The following is a 9,030-nucleotide window of genomic DNA, read 5'->3' on the forward strand; positions in this document are numbered from 1 at the left end:
TAACACGCACGGCAAGTTCCTGTCTTCGGTTAAAATCGACTGTACTTCCTCGTGATCCAGTAAACGGGAGATCCCTGATTTAGCTAACAAACAAGCTTGGGTCAATGACTGTTGATGATGTTGACTGTTGATGATCAGATCCTTGTGCATTGACTCTCGCTGTAACCTCGTTAAGTTGCTTCAAGGATTCATGCGAGGCTTTCAATAATCCCGCGTTTATCCCGACTTGTTGGTCGGCCGATTTTACAACTTTCTCTGGCGTACGAATTATGGCGTTCCAGTCCGAAGCATCTGAGAAGCCCGCGATCCACTTCCTTAAGGACCCAATCCAATCAAACGAACGACGTCTGCGCGGCTTACCCATAAATCTTGAGACGAACTCCTGTGAAACCTCTAGGTAGTGCGTTACAAGCGCCCCAAGTCTGGGATCCGTAAGTAGCGCCGCCTCGCGTTGCACCTCCTGATGTGAACCTCCTAAGTAGTGTCAAGTTTTCACATGTCAATTACGTATGCCAGTTTGAAATGGCCATTGAAACGCCAGACTATGCCTTCCTGTAAAGGGAGAACTGGAGCCTCATTCTTGAAGATGTCCCACCATATGGGCAAGAAAGATGCAAACTTGATTAAAGAATGTAACCTCATGAGTACATTTTTTTAAAAGGAAAGAACTTATACTAGATTGGAAGTGTGTGCGAATATTAAGTAATGTTGGTGCTGTGTTTTCTTGGAACGGAAAAAAGTGTGTGTGTATTACGGTGTTTTCAAAAGTGTTAAAAAGGAAAGCTCTTAAATCTCCCCACGAATCCTAGTGCAGGGGAGCGGCCTAGCAATAGCGAAGACGGCTGGAATGCAAAATGAGTCAAGGGCGGTCAGGTCGAGCAGTAATTAATGAACCTTGGACACCGGCAAAGCAGAGAGACCGGCCAAGGGCATGGAGGTCGAACGGTAACGGTGCGGACTTTGGGCCCGCACAAAGAGGACGCACCGTAAACTAACGGGAAATTAGTTGCACCTTGTACGCGTTCGGGCCGGGCGAAAAAGGCGAAATAATGGGATCCCCGTGGCCTATAATAACGGCGCAAGTGCAGCTCGGGGCAGTCAGTAACAAGACGCAAGGATATTCGAGGAGAGTCGGAACGAAGTCTGAAGGCGGAGACAGTGAGTTAGAACGCGGAGAAGTCAGTGAAGAGCGACCTGTGGAAGTGTCGGGCAGTGAGAGGCGCGCAGGACACAGAAGGACGAGCAGTACAAGTGGAGGCTGATCCTTGGAGTAGAGAAACAAGGACCTGGCGCGGTTGAAAGAGTCAGTGGTCAGCAAAGGAGGTCCCAGGCCGAGCGTTTCCTTAACCCGTGGACGATACACCCTGCCCCATAACGACCTAATCCCATTTGACACACTAGACAAAGTAGGGAAGGCGTCGCAGTAGCAACGCCGCGCATCAGACGGCGATCACCCGAAAAGTTAGATTTAAAATAGATATAAATAAAGCGACCTTAATCTGAAACTGTATTTTCCTTGGTCGGGCAATCACACAAATCATAAAGTTGGTGGAACGAACACACAAACTCTCTGAGCTAGCCGAGGCAACTCGAGCGAGCAGAACTAAGAAAAACAGTTCGTTACAGCTTGTTAGCGACAAACACTTTGGCGCCCTGACTGTAAGAGCTTCGTAAGAAGCTCTGTTCTTGTTATGAACTGCAATTGCTAGGCCTTGCCTATATTCTATCAATCCTCTAACGTCCTCCAGGACTTGTGTTCTGAAATAAGTCAAGACTTGAAATCCGCTGGCTTATTGTTAGTTATCGAGTAAACAGAGTTGCTATGGCAACCAATTCGTTATTTTTGAAGTCAGGGTGCCGCCCAAAACTGTCACGACCACATTTTTGAAAAATTGTTAGATATTTTTTTCATAAGTTTATTACACGTGTTAATTTCTATCGAATTGCCAAAATAAATTGACAAGACAAACAGTAAAACAAAGAAAAATCTAAACATTTTTCTAATGTATGGGCGTGGTAGTTGTGGGCGGCTTTAGGGCGTTAGTGTGGGCGTGGCAAAAAGTTTTTTGGCAAATAGATAGAAATTTACAAGACTAATAAAATTGTCAGAGTGGGCGTGATGACATGGGTCAGCAAACTTCCGCTGCGTCTTTGTCTCTAGAATCTGTATGCCGAAACCTTCTAGCTTTTATATTTCCTGAGATCTCGACGTTCATACGGACAGACGGACATGGATAGATCGACTCGGCTATTGATCCTGATAAAGAATATACATACTTTATATAGTCGGAAACTCTTCCTTCTGCCTGTTACATACTTTTTAATGAAAACTGGTATAACTGGTATAACTATTCGCTACGAACAGTCATTCTCTTTGAAATAATTAAGCTAAATGATCGGTTGAAGTGCATTTGCTTGATTCAATTTTAAGAATACATACAAAAGTACCGTAATAACTAATTATGAGCAAAAAAAATACAACAGTCACAGTGAATCGTTAAACAGTTCATATTGCCCAGAAGCATAGCTGAGGCCGAAATGGTTAACGTGGTATCAAAGTAATGACAATTCGTAACATACAAAGTAAATGGTAGAATATATAAATTTAAGACTTATACTTTACTTTAAAACGCCTACGATAGAAAACCCTTCATACCCTTTAGAAGGGTATAATCTAAAATATATAAGAGTACATCCGTGAACAATGGAAGAATACATGAGCTCACCGTTTTGTTTCCAAGATTTTTAATGCGACAATTTAGGTGTCCTGTTATCCCAACTAAGGATGTCACGTTTTTAGTAGCTGAAGTATCAAAGTAAGGGCCTCTATCCAGAACCCTTCTCATTGGAACAATGTTTTCACTTATTAAATGCAGGTCTGTCACAGTAACATTCCCTCTTAAATTTTGTGGGCACGTTTCCCTTAAAATTACTAAGTAACTTATTATTTGTATGTTCCTTTAGACATTTAAGTATACTTACAAATGCAAAGAAATATTCGAAAAGTTAAAAAAACTTTCATTTTTAATGATTTTAGTTTTCAGTCATCATACACTACATTAGTTCAGGGAACTTTTCAGTTTTTTTCTTGTATCACCTTTCACATGCGCAAACGCATGCGCAATAATAAATGTCTATAAAAATGTTAAAAGTTTTTCTCGGCAGCTAGCCTTTCTTCTTAAGTTAATTATATTATTATAATTATAATTATATAAAATCACGTGTGACTCGATATGGAAACTATACTGGGAGATTGTACGACAGGACAATTTGTAGCTCACTTGCAAGTCACTGGAATTGCGTTAACACATTTACATTTACATTTACATTTAAAAACTGCGTAAAGAGACACTCTATATATGGATTGTTCACAAAAATACTGCAACGGATTGCATATTGTTTTGAATGGTACTTACTTAAATAGTACTTGTTTACGAATCGTGCCTTTGAATTTTTATTTTGGTATACTCGACAAGATCCTGAATGAGAAAGTCTCAGTGGTGGAGTAAAATATTTTTATAGACATAGACGAAGCGAAAGCTTGTTGACTTATGTTGCCACGCCCACTATAACGCCCACAACCCGCCCACTTTTGATAATTGGTCTATCGACTTGCCAAAAAACTTTTTGCCACTCCCACTCTGACGGTCAGAAACTGCCAAAAACTGCCACGCCCACACATTTAAAAAAATGATTAGATTTTTCTTCGTTTGATTGCATGTCTTGCCAATTTCTTTCGGTATACCAAAAACACTTTGGTATACACATACCCCTCCTTACACCTAAAAAACGCTTAAAACGGACTCGCTCACTTTTGTAAACCATTTTAAAATTTTTTCTCATTTTATTCCCCAAGATCTATCGCAATACCATTAGCTGAGTAAAGAGTATCTCACAGTCGAGGAATTCGACTATAGAATTATCTTTTGTTTTATATTCAGCTTATCTTTGTCGCCAAATACTGATTTTTGTAATAATAGACTCCCTCACCCACTATAAGTCATTGGTTAATAAGAATTCTGTTCAATGTGGCCGGTCGATATCTTTATACGATCAAAGCTTACTTTGCCTCTTTTCTTGACAAAAAATTTCTCCAGCATCTTTCTCAATAAATGTTAAGCTATACTCACTTAAAAGCGGAGTGGGTATTTTTAGGTGTTAAAAATTTTCCAAATTAGGGGGAGATGGTCAATCTTGATCATATTACTCAAAACAATTATATATATATTATTATATATATATTTGTAATTCGCTTCAGAAATATTTCAGTTCAAGCAGTCAAGACATTTTATTGTAACCAGAAAAAACTATATTCTTAAAGTCAAAGCCACTGTCCGAAAGGTTGAGCTAAAAGCTCAGTGTACGTCAGCACAATTTAATTTTGCGATTATAATAACTGAACGTTTTTATTTGTAATCCAACCTAAACGTGCTATGTCTAAGGCGAGGGCTGGGTAGGTGAGACTTCACTTGTTGAAACTGAGGCTATTCACAAAATGGACATCATCTGGGTTTCTATAAGACTTAATGCAGTATTTTAACCGCTACAATAAAACCCTGTGCAATCTAAGGTCTGGAAATTGTTGACGCAGAGCCATAATAAGTTAAACAGCGTCATTTGCAATCTCGCCGGCAAAAGGCTATTCAGATTTTAAAATTATGTTAGCGATGTGCTTGATATCATAGTTTAAAGGTCTGTGGAGATACAAGAGCGTTTTTGTGAGAAAAGAACCGACAGTTGGCTATGATCCCAGGGAACTCAATTCGTTGACTGCGAAAAACGCTTCTAGAATACTGCAAATAGACGACATGTTACTTAAACTATTTTGGTCAGAAATGATTACTTAAAACATAACCTATATCGCAAGCTATCCTAGCCGAAATCGGAGCACTTAGCGGCATAGTCCACACAACATGGGATTTCTTATTTTTTTTATTATTGTTTCCATTATTATTTTGTTTTCCCTTATCCTTCCCATTCAAATTTCATTAAACTTAGTGGAGCCCTGAATCAAGCGCTCCTGCGGTAGGGATAGAGCCCTAGCCTGTTTTACTTGTCGAGTTAGTAGCGAGTACTCCAAATTGTTTGTGGTCTTCTTTGGAGTTGCAAAGTGTCGTTCAAAGGGCCCCTTATCACTGCTTCCCCTAACAGACCACAACGTCCTTAGTTCTATCGCCTGTCGCAGCCCTCAGACTCCAAGGTGACTTCTAACCCCAGAAGACATCCATGTTCAGGCCTTCATATGGCTCGAGATTGTTTAGGAATTTCCAACCGCATTATAGGCACCAATGTCTGTGAGCAGCCATAAAAACAAAATCCAACCGATCAGGGAGCAGTTTTCCTGCCACTGTGAAGCCCAATGGGGAGAAACTGTATAGGCTAATAATAGATTTCAAACGTCTGAAAGCAGTCACGTATTCCGATATCTATCAGATCCCAGACAAAAATTTTACCACAGGTAGCCTCGGGGAGCGAATACTTTATCACGCTCGATCTCGGGATTTCATCAGATTCATATGTCTGACCTATCAGCACTATAATATTATTATTTGAACCCCTTAATGTTAAGGATCTTCAAAACTGCGGCTTAGGAAATTTTAATCTTAATATAATCTTAATAAAATCAGTTTAACGCAGTGGCCGTAGTAGACTTAACGACAAAGAGGCGATTTATGATGTTATTGAAAAAGAACATCGCATGGATCTAAACAAAAATTCAGGATCACCCAAGCAATAAGCGCAATTCAAATCTTTAGATACGAAGCCCCCGTGATACCAATGCGACAGGGCAGCATTTGGCGCGTCAATGGCGTCTTCAAATTGGCCTACGATATCGACCTGGATAAAATACAGCAGACCATTGGCAGGATATCACGGGAGGCAACGGACAGAGCTGACCAAAATCCGGAAACCTTGGTGGACCATTATCAGAGCGAAATAGTGGAGGCAATCGGGAGAAAAGCAAGTCCGCCGCCGAGGAAACCGCGCTATAGTGAGCGCGGATCACCGGACGCTGCAGACGGGAACAGGATGCGGAGGCGAGAAACAATAATCAACAAATTAGGATCAATATCTGCCTGTTCGATGCGACCCACGAAATGTTTGGAAACATCAACAATATCGTTGTCCGGATATACTCAATAAATACCAATTTCTGGACTATATCGAACTAGAAAGAATACTTGACGAGGTCGACGATCTCCCCTACCAAAATGCAATTGAAGCAGAGGAGTTCTCTATTCTGTCCATGGTACGATGCTCCTACATGTGTTGGCATTCTCTAGAGTGCTCGACAGGGAATATACATATATATACTCCTTTATCCAACAATTTGCGATGGAAAAGAGATGGCCCTGGAGTACAGCGCCCTGGCGCGAAATAAAGCGAAACCTACGTACATGACGTAAGCTTGAAGACCCTGGAAAGGACCGCTCATCAGAACTCTAAATTCCAAAGACCATATTCAAAAGGCTTGAGTCTAGGTTAATAAGTTGAGTTCAGTTTGAGACTTAAAATTAAATGGTTGGCGATCTTCAAAGTAAATAATTCTAATTATCCAGAATTGCATAGAGAAACGTGGAATCGTGCTATGGCGTGATCCATACCGATTTTTTTAATTTCTTATGTTTAAAATGTTCAATCATTAGATAAATATATAAGTTAACGCAAGTTGCACTTGCACCGGGGCTTTCGGCTTCCGTTGCCGCATACCTCACCTTGATATAACAGCCAACATGCTGTGGTTCTCCAAGTAATAGTCAAAAGGGTTCAGTTTTATGATTAACTTTATTTTAGATGCTTTATGATTTGATTCGTAATCCGCTAGTGGCTCCGTTATGTGTCCGTCGAAGACTGAAGACTGGGACCGGGCCTGGTTCCCATCAGAGCTACGGTTCCAGAATCGCAGGCAGCGTTCGCTGCTGGGGCAGGGTGAGGGGGCGACTCCGCATAGCAGTCGGCCAAGTCGCCGAAATATGAGCCGTGCTAAGTCGGCAGTCGTTTATCCAACGTCCGGCGGCTCCGCTGCACCATAGCAACAGGCGTAAGTTGCAGACGCAGCAGTTCGTCGGCAGCGTGATCGCGCTCCCAATGTTATTTGCGGGCGCAGCAGTAAGGCTGCAACTAAGTGTCGTCTGCGGACGCAGCACATCACAGCCGGCGGGTCGTTTGGGTACATTGTTGTTGGATAAGGGCGGGGAACGAAGTCAGCGTTGTGAAGTGGGGGTTGAGTGACCGTAAAGTGGCGTAATCGGAGGAAGCGCGTGTGAAGGCCGGTGGGAGGGGGTGTGACGAAGAGCGCAAGAAGAGGGTTCATAACTCCTCCCCCCTCAAGATCTGCGTCCCGCAGATTAATGAGCCTTGCTCAGCTCGGTTTGGCCCAATGCTTCTAAGTTTGCGACAATCTCGCGGACATCGGGCATGCCTTTGGTGGACATCAGCTTCTTCCATAGGAAATAAAAGCCTAGGAGTATACAGATTGCGAGTGCCGCCTCGGTGAGAAAAGAGGCTAGTAGCTCACTCGCCACGTTGGACATCTTCTCCAAATTCTTCATGCTCACGTCGTGGACGTATTCCAGGGAAAGTTGGAAGTTGCTGGCCGTTATGTGGCTCAACACGGCCGGCATCGCCATTAGATGACTGACCGAGTAACTGGAGTAGTTTTGGCCGTTGACCGTTATCGTCTCATTGTCAAATTGGATGATAAAGGAGCCGATCAAGTCGTAGTTCTTTGCGGCCGTTCTCAGAGTTCCGTTGAAGTTGGTCAGGAGGAGCATTCCATCGTCGACTTGCTTAACCACTCGTTGGTTACTTCTTTGATATGAGCAATTGGCCTGGCCGCCCTTCAGTAGCCGAGGGATACAGCTAGCCTCCTCCAGTTTTTGCAGTTCCTCTTCCCGGCAAACAGTGGTATTGCCAATAGAAAGGCAATCTCCTAGGGCCGCATAGGTTTCGCTCGAACTTGTGGCTAGCTTATGATGCTCCAGTATAATCTGTTTCCCTTCGCCTATTGTCGCGTACAGGTGTATAAGGCGGTAATTCTCAACCGCAACCTTAGGGAACGCTAGTATGTATAGTTACAAGGTTCCATTGGTTACAACGGTTGGCCGAGAGAACGCGATGGCCTCGATCACATTCTTATATGGCAGGTTGTCCACTTCCCTCAGTATGGGCTCAATTTCGCCATGGTCCAGCAAATTTGAGTCGACTATGCCGGTCTTAGCCAACTGGCAAGCTCTGACTACTTCGGACACCTGACTGGATAGGATAATGGACTTGTGTAGCACCGTCGTAGTGGTATAAAAATCGTTGTTCACCGCATTCACCTTTGCAATGGCGTTGTTTAGCTGCTCGACGGATTCGTGTGCTGCATCGAACAAGCGCGCGTTTATTCTTAATTGTTGGTCGCTGTTCCTCGAAACCGTCGCTTGCGCGGCCAAGACGGCGTTCCAGTCAGCAGCATCTGGAGATCCAGCTACCCATTTCCAAGCCGACCCCAGCCAGTCCAGTGAGCGGGATTTGCGCCGCGCTCGTCCGGAAAGCCTGTTGATTCCTTCCATAGCTGTGTTGAGGTAGTAGTTGACAAGAGCTTCGGCTCTCTTATCCGCCAAGGCTACCGTTTCTTGTCCGATTTCCTCGGCCAGTCTGTTCATCCTCTCAAGATCGACGAGGTGTGCCAGTTTGAAAACACCGTTGATTCTCCATACTTCGCCGTGCTGCAAGGGGATCACCGGCCCCTCGTACTTGTAAACGTGGGCAGGATTTACTACGCATGCAGAAATCGAGCTTGCAAAAGACAATTCGTAAATATCTGGTCGTTTTAGTTGCTCTAAGACTACCTAGTGTGTGGGGGTACGGTACATTTTGTGTACTTATATTTCTATTTTTATATTTTTTATTTCTTATGTTCTGTATTTTTTTATATTTTTTTTGTTTTATATATATATATATTTTTTTTTTTTTTTTTTTTTTATATAGTTTAATAAAATCTTGATATCGTCAGTGTGTGTTAAATTAGGGTATGAATGGGTG

The 9,030-nt window shown here is 42.7% G+C and overlaps 2 protein-coding genes across 8 annotated transcripts in view; one reads left to right on the forward strand and one right to left on the reverse strand.

Moving 5' to 3' along the window:
• The window catches only part of LOC116801758 (neurotrimin), a 149,260-nt gene extending 145,590 nt beyond the window's left edge, over window positions 1-3,670 (reverse strand). For 4 of the 7 annotated variants that reach the window (XM_032723090.1, XM_032723092.1, XM_032723091.1 and 1 more), the window contains exons 1-2: window positions 2,983-3,182; window positions 2,727-2,932 (exon numbers count right to left, since the gene is read on the reverse strand). In XM_032723090.1, coding sequence (XP_032578981.1) covers window positions 2,727-2,932; window positions 2,983-3,022 — 246 coding nt within the window. In that variant the 5' untranslated portion in view covers window positions 3,023-3,182. Of the gene's footprint in view, window positions 1-2,623; window positions 2,682-2,726; window positions 2,933-2,982; window positions 3,350-3,416 lie in introns of those variants that run through there. The other 3 variants (XM_032723089.1, XM_032723094.1, XM_032723095.1) reach the window with 3 other exon arrangements.
• On the forward strand, window positions 3,172-6,543 carry LOC6620378. Its single transcript, XM_032723097.1, has 2 exons — window positions 3,172-3,408; window positions 5,628-6,543. Exon 2 carries the CDS (start codon window positions 5,779-5,781, stop codon window positions 6,142-6,144), a length of 366 nt encoding a protein of 121 aa, XP_032578988.1. The 5' UTR covers window positions 3,172-3,408; window positions 5,628-5,778; the 3' UTR covers window positions 6,145-6,543.
• Window positions 6,544-9,030: the final 2,487 nt, after the last annotated feature.

The sequence above is a fragment of the Drosophila sechellia genome, chromosome 3R (assembly GCF_004382195.2).
Source record: "Drosophila sechellia strain sech25 chromosome 3R, ASM438219v1, whole genome shotgun sequence".
In the NCBI taxonomy this organism is placed as follows: Eukaryota; Metazoa; Arthropoda; class Insecta; order Diptera; family Drosophilidae; genus Drosophila; species Drosophila sechellia.